General features: G+C 55.8%; 2 protein-coding genes across 8 annotated transcripts in view; one reads left to right on the top strand and one right to left on the bottom strand.

Moving 5' to 3' along the window:
- Positions 1-4026, top strand: part of LOC113215731 (uncharacterized) — a 32418-nt gene extending 28392 nt beyond the window's left edge. The window contains exons 1-3 of one of the 7 annotated variants that reach the window (XM_026435400.2): positions 1728-1940; positions 2568-3495; positions 3583-4026. In XM_026435400.2, the coding sequence (XP_026291185.1) occupies positions 2591-3495; positions 3583-3790 (1113 nt within the window). In that variant the 5' untranslated portion in view covers positions 1728-1940; positions 2568-2590 and the 3' untranslated portion in view covers positions 3791-4026. Of the gene's footprint in view, positions 1-1727; positions 1945-2008; positions 2476-2547; positions 3496-3582 lie in introns of those variants that run through there. The other 6 variants (XM_026435397.2, XM_026435399.2, XM_052263816.1 and 3 more) reach the window with 6 other exon arrangements.
- Positions 1-21178, bottom strand: part of LOC113215730 (uncharacterized) — a 112784-nt gene that overhangs the window by 33427 nt on the left and 58179 nt on the right. The window contains exon 4 of the mRNA XM_052263810.1: positions 7592-7732. Within this exon, the coding sequence (XP_052119770.1) occupies positions 7592-7732 (141 nt within the window). The remainder of the gene's footprint in view (positions 1-7591; positions 7733-21178) is intronic.

Raw genomic sequence — 21178 nt, 5'->3', positions numbered from 1 at the left:
GCGGGCGGGGCACGCGCGGCGCTGGCGCCAGGTGACCCGCGGGCGCCGGGGGAATGACACCGCGGGCCAATCAGAGGTATGAGCGGCAAGTTCAAAACGGTCTCTCTAACTGACTGCGGACCTTTTAGGGTCGTTGCCACGGGACGGGACGCGGCGGCCGCGGTGCATGTTCGAGTCAGTGGCTCGCGCCGACCTCTCGCCGCCGCCGAGGAAGTCGCGGCCGGCGGCGCGCGGCCCATCATTCCCGACCCGCGCATCCGACTCCCGCGTCGCGTATCGGTCAAACCGATCGCGCGAAACGGCCGCCAGATAAACCGACCCCAGAGCGACGACGGCGCTGGCGGCGCTGGCGATGCCGGTGCAGCGGTCATAAAAAAAACGGACCAAAGCCAAATTCCTCATACTCATACTTTTTAATAGCCGGACACGTCAGCCGAGCGGACATGTCGAAGGACGGTCGAGCACGTGTGCGATGTGTCGCCCCAGGGGCCCGGGGGGACTGCGACTGTTGTGCAGAGGGGGGCGTATCCGGACCGGCCAAACGGACGGACACACGCATAACTGGGTCAACATTCGGAAAGCGCGGCGGCCGGGCGCAGCGAGGAGGACGCGAGGATGCACTCACTGCTGGCGCCGAGCTGAGCGCCCTGTGGGGCGGGGAGAGGGAGCAGCCAGCAGAGAAACAAGCACGACGCAAAAAAGAAAGAAAAGTCGTCCGCCAGCTGTCGCAGAGGACTGATAAAAAAGTAAATAAAACAGCTGCTGACGCTAAATAAGTAAAATCTCAGTAGTGGCGGCAGCAGTGGCGGCAGCAGCGCCCCCGGGAGGGGAAGACCGGCGGCGCGGCGTACGACGGCGTCGTGGTCCAGCGCGGGACAAAGGCGCGCCCCGGGGGTCCGGTAGTCCGGCCGGGCAGCGCCGCGCTGTCCTTGACGTGCGCCGCGGCGGCACCCACACCTGTCCCACTGATCTCGATTAATCGCCTTTTGATCGCCGGAGCAGTGCGGACCAGCTGACCAGCCGCGTCATGTCGCGCCTTTCGTCACCACGCCGCCGCCGGCGCCCGAGGGGAGGTCCGCGCACCGCCGAGGACAGCGATATATACGCGTCCAGGGCGTCCAGTAGGTCGGGCGGCGGACGTTCCGGGCAGGCCCGGCCCGGCCCGACCCGACCAGCGGCCGGAGCTGGACGCGGCTCGCGGGCCCCACCGCACCGCCCACCCGTTCCCAGGGGATGAAGTGAAACGAGACACAAGGCGTAACACAACACCCGCGCTGGAAAGGATTTGCCCAGCGCCTCGACACGCTCCAAGAGAGACCAGACCGACCGGCCGCTGGTGCTCGCGTTTATTGGACGAGACAAATCGCGATATTGCTTCTTTTGTTCGTCAGCATGCAGTGCGCCCGCCGCTTGTGTTGTTCTCTGTGACCCACAATATGAGGAGGGGAGGTGGGGGGGGGGGCGTTCGATCGTTAATCCTCTGTAGCTTGGGGACGCACAGGGAAGCCCCACCGCAAACACACACTGACATGTGTGTGTGTGTGTGTGTGTGTAAAATGGAGGAGAGAGAGGGGGGGGGGGAAGCAGGGAAGGCCACAGCGGGGCGCGCCAAGGATGCCCACGGGGACACCTTCGCCGCGCCTCACCTCGCTATTGGTGGCTTGTATCGCGAGCGGTGGCGGGGCGGGGCGGGGGCGATGCCGCCGGCGGAAGTGAGCAACCAGCAGAGCAAAGGCAGGCATAGTAGAGAGAGGCGGGCCGGGCGCGCAGGCGGGAGGCCCAACGGCCAGCCAGTTGTGCGTCGCCCGTGTCCCAGTGCGCGCGGCGCCTGCTGTGCCCGGGCTGTGCCCCGCCGTGTCATGCCCCTGGAGGCTCTGCTGCAGGCCGCAGCCGCTGCACCGCTGCAGCACGTCGCACCCCGCCGCGGGGAGCCTCGACAAGTAGGTGAGTGGGGCAGGTGGGCGCCACCCTACCCCCCTTCAACACCCGAACGCGACAAGCCTCCGCCGGTGTGGCGCCAGCCCCGCGAGATAACTTCGAGCGTAAAGTCGCGTTTTGAGCGAAAACGCTTGCATTTCACGTAGATTTCGTTAATCTCTCCACGAGACCTGACAGCGCGACTGGCGCTCTTTCCCATCAACAAAAGCCCCACTTTAATCCAGTCGATAAGCTTGGCAGAAGGTGCGCCCCGTCGTCGGTGCGCACGCGCGTGAGCGGGCGCAGCAGAGCTCTACAAGCCCACGGCATGTCCATGGCATGTCCGCTGGCGCGTGGCATCGCACTGACACCCGCACTGACTGACTGCCCGTCGAGCCGATCGGCCGGACAAGTCGGACAAGTCTTGGGACTCCGCCAAATTCATCCAATGAATGGCTCCTCGTGGCGACGCGAGGGGCGACACTCTGCATACGGTCATCGCGCGGAGTCACCAGTGCGTGGGAGGCGTGCCTCACCGCGTCCCAGGGCGAGCTTAACGTTTTTAACGTTCTTTGTTCTCACTATTATTGATAGAACTGGTTTGGTTTACTGTCCGCTTTCTGACGCCAGCACCCGTCTTCTTCCCACAGGCGCCTGCAGCTAGTCGGCCGCCATGAAGAAATACGGCGCCGACCCCAAAGACGCCAAGAGCGGCGGAGCTTTCGGCAGCAATAGCAGCGCAAGCACCAAGAACAACACGAGCAAGACCGAGTCCAAGTACTCGTCCGCGCAAGGCACCAAGGACAAGTGTACCGAGAGCAAGTACTCGTCACAGCAGGGTCTCGGCGGCGCGGCCAAGCAGGACAAGTACTCGACCGAGACCAAGTACTCGGCGCAGCGCGGCGCCGGGGCGAAGCCCGACAAGTACTCGACCGAGACCAAGTACTCGGTGAATAAAGGCGGGGCATCCGAAACCACCAAGTACTCGTCCCAGTCAAAGTACTCGACGGGGACCGCGGGGCTGGAGCGGCGGGCGAGCTACAAGAGCGTCGAGCGTTGGGACAACGAGAAGAACGCAGCGCGGGAAAAGGAAAAGTCCCAGAGCAAGGACAACAAGTACTCTGGGAAGGACGACAAGTACTCTACGAAAGACACGGGCAAGGACGACAAATACAAGACCTCCAACACGGCCTCAACTGGCTGGTCCAAAGACAAGGACGACAAATACAAGACCTCTAACACGGCCTCAACTGGCTGGTCCAAAACCAAGGACGACCCCAAGGCCAAGCAGTACTCCTTCTTCTCCTCCGCCGCCACCAAGGACACGGCGTGGAGCAAGGATAAAAACGACAAGTCCAAGTACTCCCTGTCGACGAAGGCCGAGACCAAGGGCGACTACAAGTCGTCCTCGTCCTCCTCCTGGTGCACCAAGGCCTTCTCCTCGGCTGACCCGCGGTACGACCTGCAGAGCGGCAGGGCCTTCTCCTCGCAGACAGCCTCCTCGACGTGGGAGGACAGGAACCGCGGGCGGGCCTTCCCCTACGACCGCGACCACGAGCTCCGCCGCTCCCTCAACAGGTAAGGAGGGGTTCGACTCGGTTTCAATTAAGGTATCTTTTTGGATAAATCCCTGACCTGACGTTGCGCGTGTGACTGTCCGCATAGGTACGAGACGGAGAACCTGAAGAACCTGGAGCCAAAGTATCGGAACGCGGTCCTGACGGCAAACGGCACGGGGATGGCGTCGGCGGTGTCGGTGGTCGGGGCGTCCGGGGTGGGAGGCGCGGGGCGGGCCGTGGAGTCGACCCGGCTGAGGGAGGACCACGGGTCCGGGGCCGCCACCACGGGCTGCCACAACTGTTCCTTGCAGTGACGACGGCCGGGCAGAGATGTTGCCTCACCGCGGTAAATGCCAAAAATGTGTGTTCTACGTCACTGTGCCATTATGTACTTAACATATTGTGTTTAAAGATAAGAAGAGAGGGTGTGGTTGTGTCGATATTACTAACTCTGCAATCATGTGTGTGTGTGGGTGTACCATATGTATGAATAGTGCACATTATTTTATACCAATTTTGAAATAAAAATAAATAAAAACCTTAAAAAGTATCCTCGCTCATATTGTACCGAGGGGTGCCCAACTGAGGTAATCAGGTGTACACAGAGTAGGTAATCCCTGGTAATCACCAGTAATCATTGGTAATCACCAGTAATCCTTGGTAATCGCCAGTAATCCTTGGTAATCGCCGGTAATCCTTGGTAATCGCCGGTAATCCTTGGTAATCGCCGGTAATCCTTGGTAATCACAGGTAATCCAGAGTAATCGCCGGTAATCCATGGTAATCATTAGGTAATCGTTGGTAATCAACAGGTAATCGTCGGTAATCACCAGTTAATCTTTGGTAACCACTTAGTAATCCAGCAAGGAAATTCCTGGAAATCTTTGGTAATCACTGGTAATTTCTGGTAATCACTGGTAATCTTTGGGAATCACTGGTAATCTTTGGTAATCACTGGTAATCTTTGGTAATCACTGGTAATCTGTGGTAATCAATGGCAATCTTTGTTAATCTTTTGTCAATGGTAATCTTCGGAAACCCTTGGTAATCATAGGTAATCCTCGGTAATCTTCGGTAATCTCTGGTAATCCTTGGTAATCGTCGCTTTTTGGTAATCAGGTGTACACGATTTTTTCGAGTTGGGCACCCCTCGTATTGTACAATTTTCCTCCCGTGCACAAAAGGCTGTTCTTATTGATCTGATTCCCTCTGCGTCCCACAAGGACGGTCACTGATAGGAGCAGCGTGAGGGCAGGGCAGGAACTGCTTGCAGCCGACAGCACAGCAGATAACATGATGGGAAAGGACAGCCGTGAGTGAGGAGGAGCCCGCGTCGCATAGGGTTGCTGGGGATGCTAGTGGGGTGTGGCAGGGGCGCCCGGGAGGGGGGGGGGGGGGATTTGAGTTGCGCCGAGTTGTGCAAGCTCGCCTCCTCCTCCCCGTCGCGCCGGCCGCGCGGATATCAACCCTCTCGCGGGCCCCACCCCCCAACGGCAGCCCCCGTGGGACCCAGCCGCCCCTCCCGGCCCCTCCAACCTTCCGGCGGCCCCGTCTAGGGCTGGGCGGTATTTTTTTCCCAAAACCAATAGTCAATATATTTTTATATTGGTATTCCGGGCAATATCAATATTCTGTATTGGATATTGACAATATTGGCAATATTGGAAATATTGGAATATTGGAAATATTGGAAATTTAAAATATAGCAATATTGAATGAAAAATAGTATTTCACCAGAAGTCAGAAGTGCGAAACCATTAATTTCTTAAAAACGTAGATCTACAGAAAATATGGATTGGTGACTTATTTTTTTTTTCGTGAAAAGTGCACACTAGCAGTGCATGTCAGTTACCATAATATTAGTGATTTAGTACCCAGTCGTCGGAGATTTTTTATTGGGAATGAAGCCTTTGGATGTCCTTTGGGCGGTGAAGGTATCGTTCAAGTTTCCATGCGAGTGAATTAAGTGTGCCGAGTAACCAGCAGCTATGAAATTTTAAACCACAGTTCAAAACTTACTGAGTGGGCAGGAAGGGGTGCCTTGCTACCCAGCGAAGACAAGTCTCCCTCGTCCAAGGAGGGGATTCCAAAATTCCAATATAAGATATTGGTTCCAATATACCAATATTGGATATTGGATCCAATATACAATACAGAATATTGATATTGGCAGCTTTCAAAACTCCAATATTGGTCCTCCAATATTTTTTCTATATTGGTATTGGTGCCAATATATTGGAATACCGCCCACCCCTAGCCCCGTCGTCCCGACCGGCACGACCTTGGGCGGGCATGCAATCCCCGCACAGCCATCACGCCCGGAAACGAACTGAGCCTCGACCCTCCTGCAACACCTGGCACCTGTTCACTCGGAGTGGGGGGGGGGGGCGCACGACACGCAGCCACCCTGCTCACCCCAGCACCCAGCATAGGGACCCTCCCCCTGATGGGTCGGTGGGCCTGACAGGGCGGTGCCGAGCCGGAGGGGTAGCGCGGCGCGCACACCTCTCCCGAGTGCGATGAGCTGCCTGCCCACCAGGCGCGCCGGCCCGGCGAGTCCGATAAGCTGCCCACCCGCACGGCGCACGCAGAGCACACACGGTGTACGGTGGGCTGCCGGCCCCCGCGGGCGGAGCACCGAGTGGAGTGCCGGCCGAGGTGCCGGCCTTGCCCCCCACCCGGCGGCCCCCCCACCCCCCGCAAGCTGCATGTGTTGCCTAGCTGCCCGGCGCATGGGTGCGGGCCAAGCCAAGCGCGAGCCGCCTGCCCCAACACGACTGCTGCCAGAAGCAGGCAAAACGATCTGGCTGGCGGGCGCACCAGACAGCGCGCCGCCCGCACCGCCCCCGCCGTTCGGGACCGCGAAATGCAACGAGAGCGACCCCCGTTTCCTACGTCGAGGAGTTTCTACGGAGAGTGCTCGCGGCCGCTTTGAGCAGCAAGCAGAAAGGAAGAACGCAAACCGCGGATACCGCGGCCTTCGTTTTGTCCCTCTCTGCACACTGTGAAAATGGCTGTGCAAGCTTCAAGCTTCATGGGAACTAGTGGAACTGATACAAATTAGCCGAAATAAGCGTTTACTGCCACTAGAAAACCTAAGGGATCAATGTAAGCGGATGGGAATCACTGGAAATCAAGAATTTCGGGAATGTGTACACATCAAAAGGGAGTTATTGCCCCCTCGGGCCGTCGTGAGTTTACGATACTAATGTTAAATTTCAATTTCGTTTTTGATGTAAATTACGAAACATTAATTTTACATTTGGAGAGATATTTTTTTACAGTGGACCACAGTGAGGATTGCATAGCAGCTAGCGCCGAGCCATCGGGTAAGTGCAGGCAGAAGGGGCGTGGCTGGGTGCAGCCATGGCGCACAAAACAGTCGAGGGTGACATTTTGAGGTTACTGCAGCATGGTCACGATCAGGGCGGGGCGCGCGCGCAGCCCCCGCTCCAAACCCACCCCACCCCGCCACGCCCGAGCCACGCCCTCACTTCCGATCCGCACTCAACTCGCCGCAAACTAAGTTGGCTTGGCTTGACAAGACAAGCGCGCCATTTCCACAATCATCGTGTTGTTGTTTGTAGTTCCCGCGGAAAGGTGTGCCTCGCAGCACGACACTGCTTGTCACCGCGCCCCGCCGCCACGCGGCCCCGCCCGTTCCGTGTTGCAATCGGTTGCAATCATCTCTTAGATTGTATAACACGTATAACAACTGGCGCAGTCACAGTGGTCGTGGTGGGCGGGGGACGGCACGGCACGGGCGGCACGGGATGGGGCGAGTTAGGCGAGCTGCTCAACAAGACCGTCGCCGTCGTAGCCGTCCTGTTGCGGGCGAGTGTACACGGCGACACGACACGACGCCCGCCCCCACTCAATCAAGAGGTCATTTTCAAGGGTGCTAAAATCGAAGAGCCACGCTTTCACGAGAGGCGAGGCGGCGGCGCAGAGAAATGGCCACACAAGCTTAAACTTTAGCCATTTCAGGGCCGCGCGCTTTTCGCAAAAGTCAACACCATTTGGGACGACATCATAAAACAGAGCGGTCATGATCTTTTTCTTTGTCCTCTTTGCCCTGGCGCGGTGTTTCTCCCAGGACCCCCCGACCGACTCACCTTCTCGCAGTCCTCCTCCAGGCGCACCACACGCTCCAGCTGGAGGAACAGCTCCTCCTCCTTGTCGTGCAGCTCCTGGTCGCGACCCTCCAGTCGCTTCTCCAGCTCCTTCCGCGCCGCTGCCAGGTCGTCCCGCTCAGCCTGGAGACAAACAAAATAGATTGGGTTAGACATATTTCGATCTTTTGTATAAAAAAGTATAAAACTAAACTTGCACTGTTTGGACTAAAAACTGTCAAGTGCCAGCGAAATGAACAACACAACAGGCATTACCTATAACGTAAACGTTTCTGAAGATCAGAAACTTGTGCATGCTACAGCACCCAAGAATATAAACCTTCTTCAGTGTGCTGTCATAAAATGTTCAGCAGCACGACGTAACCCTGGCTGCACGACGCCTCCCCAGGGACCCCAAATGTTTTCAAGGTCTCCTCCTCGGATGCCTTTTTAGAATTTGGGCGCGCAAGCAGCAAAGCCAACCGCGCGCGTCGTGGTGGGGAGAGCGTCGGATACATCGAATAAAGGAATTCCAGAGAGGAGTATGGAGTGGAGCGGTCGAGTGAGACGCACTAGTTAGGCCCCCCCCCGAGATGCAGATTGGAAGCAACGAGACGTGGGTGCCCCGCTCGGCTCGGCTCGGCCCGCCGTTCCGTCGACATCATTATGCCGTCTCGTGGGACGCGATGCGGGCGCGCGACCCACCCGGCCCGGCGGGCGCGCAGAAACAGGCAGCGATGAAATGTTTAAATTTAGGCGCGAGCGGCGCGCGACACACCACGCCGCCGCGCCGCCGCTCCCACAAGCAGGACGACCGTCAGACCTTGAAACGGTCACTGGAGGATGAGTCTCCCTGCCATTGTGACGTGGCCGGGGGCCACCCCACTCCTCCGCCCCGACCGTGCCTACCCCGTGTCCCGGCACGGCTCGAGGCAGCGCCCCGCCCCGCTGTCAGGAGCAGCACAGCAGAGCGCTTCGCCCGCTTCGCCCGCTTCGCCACTTCACAACCGCGCAGCCGTATTCCCAGAAGTTTATTGTCTGAGCTTTGCAGTGGATGGAGTGGTACCCGGGCGCCGAGGCGGTGGCGCCGCGAGTGAGTCAGCAGGTGTACACCTCTCTCGGTCCATACAGGTGCGCTGGGGGGTGTAGTACAATAGCAATCACAACTTTGTGTTTCGCCACGCCATCGTCCGAACCGAAGAAGGCACACAACAAAAATACGAAGAAGACAAATCGCAATACAAAAAAAAGACAAATATATCAATGCTCCCATTTCAAAGACGTCCGTTCTGCCCGCCTGGGTACAGTAACGAGATCCTCCCTCCCCAGCAGCGACGCCGGCGACCGACAACCTCGAGACCTCTCGGCGACTCATCACCGGGCAACAGCGAGGCGTCGAAGTGATGAGTTGACGACCAATCAATCAGACTTGAGCCCTTGCCTCCCTTTCCCTCGGTCGCGCTCAGGTAAGTGGGTTAGAGGGACGCCGGCCCTGGACACCGAGCGGATGGGCTGCGCGGCGTGGACCGCCACCGGCCATCATTGCCCGTGCCCGTCCTACCCGCGGATATTTTTTTACCCCGCCTAGTTTATTTTTTCACCTCACCTCACCGCGTCAGCACCGCGCACCGCTACTCTAAGGAGTCCCTCGTTGCGACCAGGAGAAGAGCACGTCAAAGCAATGCACACTTCGCACTAAGTACTATGATGATGGTACTCTACATTCATGTTTGTTTGTTTGTTTGTTTGTTTGTTTGTTTGTTTGTTTGTTTCTTTTTCGAAGAAAGCCACTCAAATTTAGCACCCTCTGGGAAGGCATCCCAAAAGAGCAAAATTTTAAGCAAATCGTCTTTCTCTTTCCTTTGGTCGCCTTCAGGCGAGTGTGTGTGTGTGGAGAAGGTAATTTTGAGCCCCCCTTTCTGCCCCCTGCTCTGCTTCTGCTGCTTCTAAAGCAATTTTCGGGCGAAATGAATGTCCCGCTGGCCTGGTCAGTGCGGCAGCAGCGGGGCTGGGAACACTCGCGGCAGCGGCGAGTCTGTGGGAAGCGGCACGCCGCGGGCCGGGCACCACCGCCAGCACCGCGGCGGGTCACAACCGACAAAATGGGAAAGATGTTGTTTACCGAGGCAATAAAGCACCGCATGCGCCGGGCCGCGAGTTCTAATTAGGATAAGACCCACTGCACTTCATCTTCCTTTCAAGCTTTCGCCTGCTGCAGCGGCCTCGCGCCGTCCGCGGAGGATGCGTTGGCACAGATAAGCGCACGGGGCTGCCTGTAGCGCGGCGGGGAGCGGCTGTGCGGGAGCTAGTACAGTCAATGAAGACAAAAAGCACGCCTGACCTCAAAAAAATTAAAGGCAAAGGTTTGTCGGGCTCGTTGCAAAGGTCTCAGAGCGTACTAAAACATTTCAAATTTCCTCCGAAATCTATCGCCAGCGCGCCGGCCGTGACGCGAGCCAGGGAGCAGCGAGGAGGAGCCCCGTGGCGGTAGGTGACCCGCCCGCGCGGCTGGCATGCGGTACAGTATAGCTGTACGGTCCGCTAGGCCACCTTCCCGGCACCATCCGATTTGCACCTTTTGTCCCGGATGAATGAACGCACACAATTGTTCCTATCAAGTTCTAAAAATACCAGTCTTTTTGCATCTAGTAAAACAACAACTAGTTCACTAATAAACTAAGTGTGCAACTGCTTAACACTTGTAAGTTATCAACTGCAAGTTAAATACTTACTAAGTGTCTAACTCAGTAGGGGTGCACTTGAAAGTGTGCAACTCTTTCCTACAGTGAGCGTCCAATATAAGGTGATCAACCGAGGAGGTTGCACACCTGCAAGTATCCAACTTGCAGTTGCACACTTATGATTTATCGGTGTGAAAAAATCGAGTAAAAACAGTGTTTTTTAAGTATTTTCTTTACGAAAAGGATAAACCAATTCTTTGCCATAGCCTCTAACACATACTGAGGGCACCAGGATATTTTGTACCCCCATGTGTCCATTCGCGCGCAGCTCTCCATTTAGCTGACTCCCTGCCCCCCCCCCCCCTCCGTCATGACGTGCGACACCGAGTGCACGCCGTGGCCGCGCTGGCGGTGGTAGGTCCGTACAGTGCACGACGACGCGTTCTCACACTCGGCCGGAGTGGTTAAGATTCCACCGGAAATGCGGCGGGCGCCGCGGTGTTTACCTTCCGCCTGCCACCGGAACTGGACGGTGCGGTCCAATCGATACGGGATCGGGGAGGAAGTCGGGGCGGGCGGCGGCGCTGCGCTTCGGCCGGCCGCCGCCTCCTCCTCGCCTGCCTATCGCCCCCCGGCCAGCGGCCGGCCGCCCGACCCGGTTTGTGTTTGACCAGCGATTTATTACTTTGCTCAAGCGCACTACGCTCTCAGTCGGCCGGGCCGCATCCGGGTGGAGCAGAACAAATGCCACCCGCGCGAGGCGAAGGTCCATACTAGCACACACGGGGCGACTAGTTGTAGGTGTCAACGAGTGTCGGACCCGTCGGACCTATGGCGCTCATCGCTCATGCCAAGCCAGCCGGCCGCCGGCAGAGAGACAGTCGTCATACACGGCGGCCTCCTCACACTACGCGGCGGGCTTTCACCCACCCGGGACAATGGAGCGGCTGTCATTAGAATAAACTTGCTCTAATGGCAGCCCAGCCCACGGCCGGCGCCGCCCCGCCCGACACCTCGGGCCAGGCGCGCTCATCACGCTGTTGTTGTTGCCTTCAGCGCGTGTGCGTCTGGCCGCGCCGACGCGCCGACCTGGACCTGACCCGCTTCACACATTTGTGCTCGCGCCAACTCCAAGCCGGGCTTAGCGAGCACCAGATTGTGTCCGGCCGTCTCCAGCCTGCTCGCCCCAGCCTCCCCGCCGAGCCCCGCGGGATGGTCACACTTTCCCGCCCCGCCCCGTTCGCTTCGCGGTTCGTCGCGCTTAAAGATGGCCCTCGCCCGCCAAGCCGGGCGGCCGCTGCTCCGCCCTCCTGATCTGCGATTAGGCCCACCCGTACATGAAAGTGTCACCGGCACGTTTAAAAGAAAAAAAGAAAAACATGTTTGTGAAAGGCGAAGGTGGTGACAATTGTTTTCGGGAGGCCCAACTTGTCTCCAGCAACAGGTGTTTTTACATCGCACTCTGCTTTCTCACTTTCGTATTTCGGAATCCGCTGCTGCTCGTCGCCGTCGTCGCGGTCCTCATTGTCACTCACGATGTGCGGCAGCGTGCAGGCGCGGCCGCCTCACGCCCAGGCTATCCCATTACACACGACGCGGAAAGTGAATGCAACTTGGTATTCCTGGACAGCGGCAGCGCTTTGCTTTGCTTGCCCGGCGCTGCTCTGCGCGGTGCGGGGCTTGCTTCACTTTCTACGTGCGCTGCTGCTGCCGCTGCTGCACGCTGCACGTGCATTCTGTACGTGGCCTGTCCCGTCCCGCCAAATTCTACACCTCCGCACGGGGCGGCCTGCGCGCGGACGTGAAAGTCACCACCACGCCGCCGCGCCGCTGCTGCATCTGCAGACAGGTCCCGGACCCGCTGCTGCTGCAGCTGCACTTCTTCTCTCCTTATTCGATTCCTTTCGCCCACCTCACCTCACGCGCCTCGCGTTCACAAAACCAAACTCGAAAATTTGCACCCCCCCACATTCATGTTTGTTTGTTTGTTTGTACGCGCCTCGCGTTCACAAAACCAAACTCGAAAATTTGCACCCCCCCCCTTTGATTTTGGCCAGATCCGGTTGTCGTCGCCGAGCCAAGCTCCCACACGGAGGCTGACGAACACTCTGCAGTCCCACAGTACGGAAGTAACGTAATTCCCGCCGAGCCAACTACAATCCCCCATCCCGTCGTTGCTTGCATATGCATGAGAGCCACGTGTTTGTATATAAACACATTTTTGTGTTAAACTTCATGCGTACGAGGGATGATATGATGAGAGTCAGTCGACGGCCCTTGCCCAGTTGCAGCCCGTGCGCAGCGTGTGCCGCACAGTGCCCCGGCCTGCTGCGCCGCGCTTCCCCGCTCATGTCAGCAGCAGTCGCGCCGAGGATCGAAAACATTTAGTCGGAAACGACCGAGCAACTTGTCGCGCTCATCCATAAGGCATAGCGAGCGCGCGCCGCCCGAGACGCTCTGCCCGTAACGGTCAAGCAGCCCCGCCCGCCCCGCCTGGCCACCGGTGGTGCATCGTACGGCCCGTACGCCCCTTACTTTACGACCGGCGGTGACCGCACGGTAGGAGCGAGAGTGACATCACTCCGATGAAGAGGACAAGCTACTCAGCCATACGCGAGTGTTTGGAAGGAGACGAGTAGGAAGCCGCCGAAACATAAATGTCAAAGTGTTTGTTTTATTTTCCATCCAGAACTGATCGTGACCAAAATGTTGAGCGCAGAACGGCTTTGCGCAGAAGGCGTGCATCTTGACAATACATAATAAAAAACACCGATGAATCGCACTTGATCGGTTTGACCGGTGCCGTACCTTACGTGCCCTCTCTCTGACCGAACAAAATTTCGGTTCACCGCCGCTCAAGTAAGATGAGGCGGTATGAGACGGTGGTTTGATCAGGGAGACGGGCGCGTTGCGAGATATGGTGCCCTGGTGCCCGACCGGGCGCCCCCGTTTCGTTCTGCGCGAGGTACTCGTTGAGGTACTCGTTGGCCGGGCCGGACAGGAGGACAGGACACTACCGGAGAGAGAGACAATGGCTGGGGGCCGCGCCGCCCCGCTTGCAGTGCTTTCACTTTCAGGTCCTCCGCTGTACCACCGCCCCGCCCCGCGCCGCGCCCCGCCCCGCCCCGCCCCGCCCGCTTCGCTCGCCGCCCCCTTTTGAAATGTGTCATTGGGATGAATGAACGGTGGGGAGCGATCAACCGCAGCGCCGTCCGCCCGCTGGCTGGCTGCTCTACAATAAAAGTGAGAGGCATTCCGATCACGATACGACTGTTGTGAATGGTGATCGCCACACAAAAGTAACACGCGTGATGGTCGTGTGTGCACAACACACGACTGCATGTTTTACATGTTTGAAGCCCCACCCTCAGGCGCTATGTGTATGACCTGATCACAAAGCTTTTGCCACCACCTTGCCACTTGTCAAACAATTTATGACCAAGTGCGAAATTTTTCTCCACTCCGAGTTCAAGGGGTGGAACATGTCACGTGTTAAGTAATTTCATCTGACGAGAATGTGGTACATGTATAAACTGCGCATACGACACTGCAAAACGCTCCTGCGTCAAATTCGGGCATTCACGTTTGTTCATACCTGCAATCGAGAATTTCGCACATCCTATTATGATGTAACGCTTGCCGTGATTCGTATCTCTTCGCCCGTGGTCACGACGTCACGCCTCGCCCAGTTGTTGTGTGGCTGCGGGTGACACTCGTAACTCAAACTCGTGCCCGGCCGCGGCTTGCACTCTTTGACACCTCCAGCAAGTTTCTTCGCCCGCCTTGGCCGTTGGGCAACGCACCCCGCAGCGAGCGACCGACCGACCGACCGACGGCGGGGCTGAAGATTCAGAGCGGGCCGCCTGCCGCCGCTGCGTTTACGGCATTTCGTTCAGTAGTTTGTTGCGCTGCTCGGCACCCGCCCCGCTCCGCCCATCCGCTAACGGACGCAATAAGACTAAGAGCGGTGCGCAAAAAAAAAGGGCACTAACTCTCCTCCTGCCTCTGCAGGACGGGGGGGCTGGCCGTGTCGGCCACTTGCTTTGCAAAACGCAGCGGAAGTGAGGTGAGGAGGCGGGCACCGCTATGTTACCTCGCTAAGAGACGCGAGAGGGAAGAACAAGGAAAAGAAAATGAAGTACGGAGAAGCAGGGGAAAGAAAAAAGGCAGGGTGTTGTTGTTTGAACCGGCGCGACTGGACGCGGGCGATGTTCAGACGAGTGGTTTTACTGCGCACCCCGCCCGACGCCTTGCCCCGCCACGCCCCGCCACGCCCGCGCGGCGTGGCGCCGAGGCGTAGCTAAGACTGCCCTGCTTTTCCTCGCGCCGAGCTTTGTGTCCCGAGTGTGTCCTGCTCGGCTCAGCGCCGGCTGCTTCCGCGGCGCGGCAGGGCAGGGCAGGGCCGGGCGCCAAGCCAAAGTCCGACCAAAGCGCGCGCAGCGGGGCATTACCATGCTAATGCTCCAGCGCGGCTCCAGCGCGGCTCCAGAGAGGCTCTAGAGAGGCTCCAGCACGGCTCCAGAGAGGCTCCAGAGAGGCTCCAGAGAGGCTCCAGAGCAGCTCCAGAGCAACTCCGGCAAACTCTAGCTCAGCTCCATCGCGGCTCCACAGTAGCTCCAGAGTAGCTCCATAGAAGCTCCAGAGGAGCTCCAGAGAAGCTCCAGAGAAGCTCCAGAGAAGCTCCAGAGAGAAGCTCCAGAGAAGCTCCAGAGAAGCTCCAGAGGAGCTCCAGAGAAGCTCCAGAGGAGCTCCAGAGAAGCTCCAGAGAAGCTCCAGAGAAGCTTCAGAGAAGCTCCAGAGAAGCTCCACAGCGGCTCCAGCGCAGGTCCAGGGCGGCTCCAGGACAGCCCCAGCACGGCTACTGCGCAGCGCTAGCTGCGGAGTGCGGATTCCAGTCTATTCACTCACGTACTTCTGGCGATTGCGTGCTTTGCGTCATATCAACTTTTAGTCCGCAAAAATTAGCTGCAGCATTAAGCTCTCATACCGCCTGATGGGTAGGCAACATCTTGCCTGCAGTGCACGCGTGCACTGCGGAGTGGCCTACCCTGCGTCCCGCAGGCGCCGAGCTCCCCGTGAATGAATCAGAGAAAAAAAAAAGACCGGTGTGTTTAACAGTTGTCGCCACGACACTTCTCCAAACGACTGCACTTTCTTTCCTCCTTGACCACACCGCGTGCGATCGAACGCCTTCACACGACGACAGCATCATCAACAACAACAGCCATAGCTCCTATCGACCAATATGTACCGTTCGCTTCGCAGCCGGTCCACAGGCGGCCGGCGCACATCCTCATCAGCAGCCAGCGCGCGACGTGCGAACAGAACACACACGGCGAACAGCCGTTATAGGGGAGGCGCATCGCCAGCCAAACAAGGCCGAGCCGGTCCACTCCACACCTCTCCTCTCGTCTCCTGTCTCCTCTCCCTCCTGCAGCGGGGGTGGGAAAGCATACAGACTGCGCTATCCACCAACATCAGTTACGTCAGCCCTCAGATACGGTCGTCTCAAAAGCAAAAGGTCTAAACGTGAAGGCTCTCTTTAATCTGGAATCGACATGGATAATTGGTCGACACTTCCTCCTCAGTGCAACCCACTATTATGTGTGTCCAGATTTTGTCCATATTATGTGTCACAAGGTTTCTAACCCTTAAAGTAATGGAGTTTGAATCACACATTACTTAATTGAGATTATTGACAGTGTAAGAGCTTGAGCTGGCACTCCTAAAGTTAAAATAAATCTCAGAGATGATATCCTAATCCATGGTACGGTTTCAGCTTATTAGTTCACTGTTAAAAATTACAACAGTAAATAACTACAGAATGGACTGGTAATTTTGAAAACGGTGTAATCCTGTAGTTTGCACTGTACTTTATTCTGGAGAAAAGTTCTTTTCAAGCAATGTCGAGTCTATCCGTCAAATACCAGTCGAACAGATTTTGGCCGTAGTTCGGAAGTACAGGACGATCTGTATGAATTCTGTTTCTGGGTACAGAATTTTTAACAGTGTTCGCAACGCGAGAAAATCTCGGCCGCGAAAAGATGAATCGTGATCTCACTACAGTGTTCCCAAGTGGTTTAGCGACGCTACCAGAGACCCGTACAAGACCACCTTGCCAGACGTTCGCGAGGAGGTGCGCCCTCTGAACCTGCGCCCGCGCTGCCCACCGCCCCGCCGCGCCAAGGTCGTGCGCGTGACTTGAGAAAATGATTTAGCTATCGCAGTAAATATATTGGGGAGCGAGAAAGTTGATGCAGGTGATTGGAAGCTGGAAAAAGAGAGGGGGGGGGGGAAGTTCCTGATTTGGGAGGGGGGAGAGCTAGTAGGGATCATCTTCGGCATCGTACCAGAGATGCAGTTGCAGTACCCAGCTACCTGCCACAAGTCCACACCGCGAGGGACTGCACAGAAACGCAACAAACTTTACTCACAATAAGTTTACCGTCTCACAATTGGAAAACTATGTCCAATCTACACTTGTCGTTGTGATCACTGGGTGTATGCAGGTTTATGTTTGAAAGAATCGGTAAGAAAATGTTTCCCCTGCCTTTACTCGACACTTGAGCGGCCTCGACTGCTTTACACTTTACGTCGGCTTTTTTTTTTGTCGGCCAATTTCATTATGCACTGAAAAAAAAATACTGTGGTGCTAAGGACAGCTGTAACACCCCCAAGAACATTTTGCTCTTGGATCGGCTTCAAGAACATGCGTTCTTGGAGCCTGTTCTTGGGCTATGTCGTTGGGTCTCTAGACCGGACGTCACTGCGGCAGTGACATGTGTCTTTGGGGTGAGCCATTCTTGTAGTTAGTTGAAATACGGACGTGCTTTCGCACGTGTCGTTGATTTCAGTACAGTGTTTTGTAATATTTTTTTTAAATATTTAGTATCAGAGATCCAGAATAATATTAGCATTTAATTTTGATGGCGGCAATCAAAAGATGCATTGGCGGGAGCCAGCGCAAGTTGGGCATTCTCTGACATGTTGTCAGTGGGCGACGATCTGTCACAAAGTGCCAAAAATTCAGCCACACGTACACTCCTACCCGACAGGGATGAGCGCGCGATATAGAGGCTTCAAAAAGTAGAATGTCTGAGCAAGACAAGTAATGGAGACCACGACGAAAATGATCAGCGAGAGCTAATGTTGAATGCCATCTAGCGGCGTCTTCGGAAGCTGGCCAATCTTACAACATGGAGCCACGCACTGCCTGCCGCCAGGGGAAGCACCATCGTGCGTCTCGGGCAGCGACATACTGTCCTTGTTCTACCGGCTTCTGTCATTGGTCTAACGTCAACCACCTACGACAAGCCACAGTAACACGTCTGTCCTTAGCACCACAGTATTTTTTTTTCAGTGTGCTCAGCTATCAATCTCACGAATTGGGCACCATGATTCGCCCCCGCCCCGCCTCGCCCCGCCACACCCACCCAATCACGCCTCGGCGAATAGGGTTGCGACGGCTGGTAATGTTACCGGTAACGTTACCGGAAAAATTGGTAATTTACGGTAATTTACCAAATGCTCGGTAACGTGGAAAAAAACGGTAATGATGACACTTTAAAATGAGTCCAAAACTCACTTTCCAGAAGCAAAAATCACATTTGGAATAGTAAATATGACATTTTATTACATTTGAAGTCACTTTCTGAAGACCTGTTAGCAAATGTGTCATTATTCTAAAGTTTAAAAGTCATAGCTTTAGATAACGATTTTCATAGGTGTACTTTTGGTAACTCTATATACAACTGATGTTTATGAAAACAAGATGAAAAAACACAAATATTCCAATAGATGTAGCTAATACCGGCTATTCCGCCACATTTTAAGCAGTACACACTAATTTCAATCGCCAACAAATAGTACAGTGCCAATTTTTCTACTAGAAATGGAATTTTTCAATTTTTTCCATAATTTCCGGTAAATTACCAATTTTACCGTAATTTACGGTAACATTGATTGTAACCGGTAATTTCGCAACCCTATCGGCGAATTAATAAAGGCGCCAGCATGACCGATTGGGCTCCTTCGTCCTTCATGAAAATGCTACACGTCTCGCGGGGCCGTCCTCCCTCCCCTCCCCGCCGGGGTCCAGCGCGCCACGCCACGGACTCAATTGTTTATTTCCCGCCAGTCACTCAGAGCGAGCGAAGGTCCACCACCGAGTCTCTCACTTTAACGATGAGGTCGACCTGAGAGTTAGCCCGGAGAGCAGCGGAGTGCCGCCCGTGCGGATTAGGCACCAACCTCTCTCCTTCTCCCTCCCTCTCTGTCCATCTATCTACGTCTCTTTATCTCGCTCTCCCACTTATTCTCTCTCCTGGACTTCAAATAATTTATTTAATGCGCTCTCCCTCCTCCTCCTGGAGTACGCGCGGCGCACGCAGAGGGGTTGCAGAATCGAGTTAAGGGGGGAGACGGACTGGTCCGCTCGCACGCTGGCGGCCTGGCCTGGCGGCGCCGCTCACAGATGGGCAGCAGATAGCCGAGCGAGCGAGCGCGCCAGGTACTAGCCCAGGTACCCGCCGCATCAGGTACCCGGCGGCGAGCCGCGGCCGCGCGCGCGCGGTCGACCTTGAGGCGTGACGTCATTTCAGGATGAGTGCCTGGCTCGGGCGGCCGACTACTACTGGCCGGTGCTGCCACCTGTGGGCCAATCAGTACCCGCTCCAGGTACCTTCTGGAAGCCGCCACGTCTCACCCACCTGGAACAGACAAAGAAAGAAGGCGCGTTAGGGACAGCCACATCACCAGCAATTTTTTCGGCACAGACCTATGGAATTCCCTTTCTAAGCAGAAGAGCTCCAAAATATACAACACTAAACCCTTATGCATTTTATTGTGCATAAACTTGCAGAATTTCATACAGCAAAAAGTATGCATCATTTTGTACAAAATGTGCATAATTATGCACCTACTGTACACAGTTATGCATAAAATTGTGCATAATATTATGGCTGTATGAAATTCTGCAAGTTTTATGCACAGCAAAGTGCATAAGGATTTAGTGTGCATGCATAAAAGTACCAACGAGTAATAATGACGAGAAGAACCCGCCAAGTGCGCAGAAACAAGAGAACGAAGTTTTGCAAGTCCTTTCAGTCCTCTCTACTATTGGATGCAATAAGATTCGCCAAACTCTGAGAGAAACGGCTGATTGTGCGGCCGTCACGTCGGCACAATCACGTTGTGGTGCAAAAACAAGCAGCGAGTGCGTGGCGCTTGCTTTGCGGTTGCCTCCTTGTTTGGCTATCGCCAAATTAAACACTCTGTTTGTACGACAAGAGGGACCACGGCGAATAATAGACGTGACGCAGAGACGCGTTTCTTTGAGCGGGAGAACACGGCACGACGCTTTATGTAGAAGTAATGGTGATGGTGCTGGTGATGGTGATGACGATAACGTTCCGACAAAATGTTTTACCATGCCCGAGTCGTCCGGCAGCCGGGCATGGCACACGGTAAATCCGCTTCCTTGATAATCAAGGACAAAATTAGGTTTTCAAGGATAAAATCTCGGTTTCAAGGACCAGAACACCGATTCAAGCACGCGATCCTTGAAATATTCCGGAAAATGGCTGTTTTCAAGGGTCGTCCTTGGAAAACCGACGACCAGTATTCAAGGACGGCGTCACGTCCAATCAAGGACGACTCAGGCTGGCCCAGGATGTCGCCACCAGCTCCCCGACGATGGGTTCGAGACCAGGACGTACCAGATAGAATCCCCGAGGCCACCGGCGGGTCCCTCAGGTCCCTAAGGGCCTAGGCCGGTACCTGAGGTCCGAGAAGTGGACCTGAGGTCCGAGACGGCTACCTCAGGTCCCCGGAGATCGGGGCGGCACATTAAGGTTCCGGAAGGTCCCCTGAGGTCCGAGGCGAGTAGCTCAGGGTCCCAGGCGAGTACCTCAGGTCCCTGAGAACTCAGGTTGGTATCTCGGGTTCCATAGGTGTCCCCGGGGTTCCAGAGGGCTACCTAAGGTCTCTGAAGTCTCTGGCTGGTTCCACAGGTACTAAGTGTATACCAGAAGACTTGCACGAACGATGCGACGCAAAAAGATGTTGTGGAGTATTTTAAAGGTTTCTAAAGGGTTTTTGGGTTTTCATTAAATATCTCAGGACCACTTGCTCTTTTTGGACTTTTGACATCACTATCGAATTTCTTTCGTCGAGACCTTTCAAACGAGTATAAGGTTGATACGGTTTCGAGGTCCCTTAGCCTATCTTCTTTCCTAGGCTTGAGACCCCTATCAACCTTATACTAGTTTAAAAGGTCTCGACGAGAGAAATTCGATAGTGATGTCTAAAGTCCCAAAAGAGCAAGTGGTCCTGAGATATTTAATGAAAACCCAAAAACCCTTTAGAAACCTTTAAAATACTTCACAACATATTTTTGCGTGGCATCGTTTGTGGGAGACTTCTGGTATACGTTTAGTACCTCTGGAACCAGCCAGAGTCTTCAAAGACCTAAGGTACCCGTCCGGAACCCCAGATACTCCTCTAGGACCTAAGAAGGCCGCCCCAACTGCCAGGGAACCGAAGTACCCGTCTGGGACCTCAGGCACCCCTCTGGGACCTAAGGTACCGGCCTAGGCCCTCAGGGACCTGAGGTACTCGCCTGGGACCTCAGTTGACCCTCCGGAACCTTACTGTGCCGCCCCAACCTCCGGGGACCTGAGGTAACCGTCTCGGACCTCAGGTCCCAGCCTAGGCCCTCAGGGACCTGAGGTACTCGCCTGGGACCTCAGGTGACCCTCCGGGACCTTACTGTGCCGCCCCAACCTCCGGGGAAAGAAGTTAGCCGTCTTGGACCTCAGGTCCACCTCTGGGACCTGAGGTCCCAGCCTAGGCCCTCAGGGACCTGAGGTACTCGCCTGGGACCTCAGGGGACCCTCTGGGAACTTACTGT

The sequence above is a fragment of the Frankliniella occidentalis genome, unplaced genomic scaffold (genome assembly GCF_000697945.3).
Source record: "Frankliniella occidentalis isolate FOCC.00 unplaced genomic scaffold, Focc_3.1 Scaffold14, whole genome shotgun sequence".
NCBI lineage: Eukaryota > Metazoa > Arthropoda > Insecta > Thysanoptera > Thripidae > Frankliniella > Frankliniella occidentalis.
The sequence above is the reverse complement of the archived record's forward strand: the minus strand, read 5'-3'. Positions and strand labels throughout refer to the sequence as shown.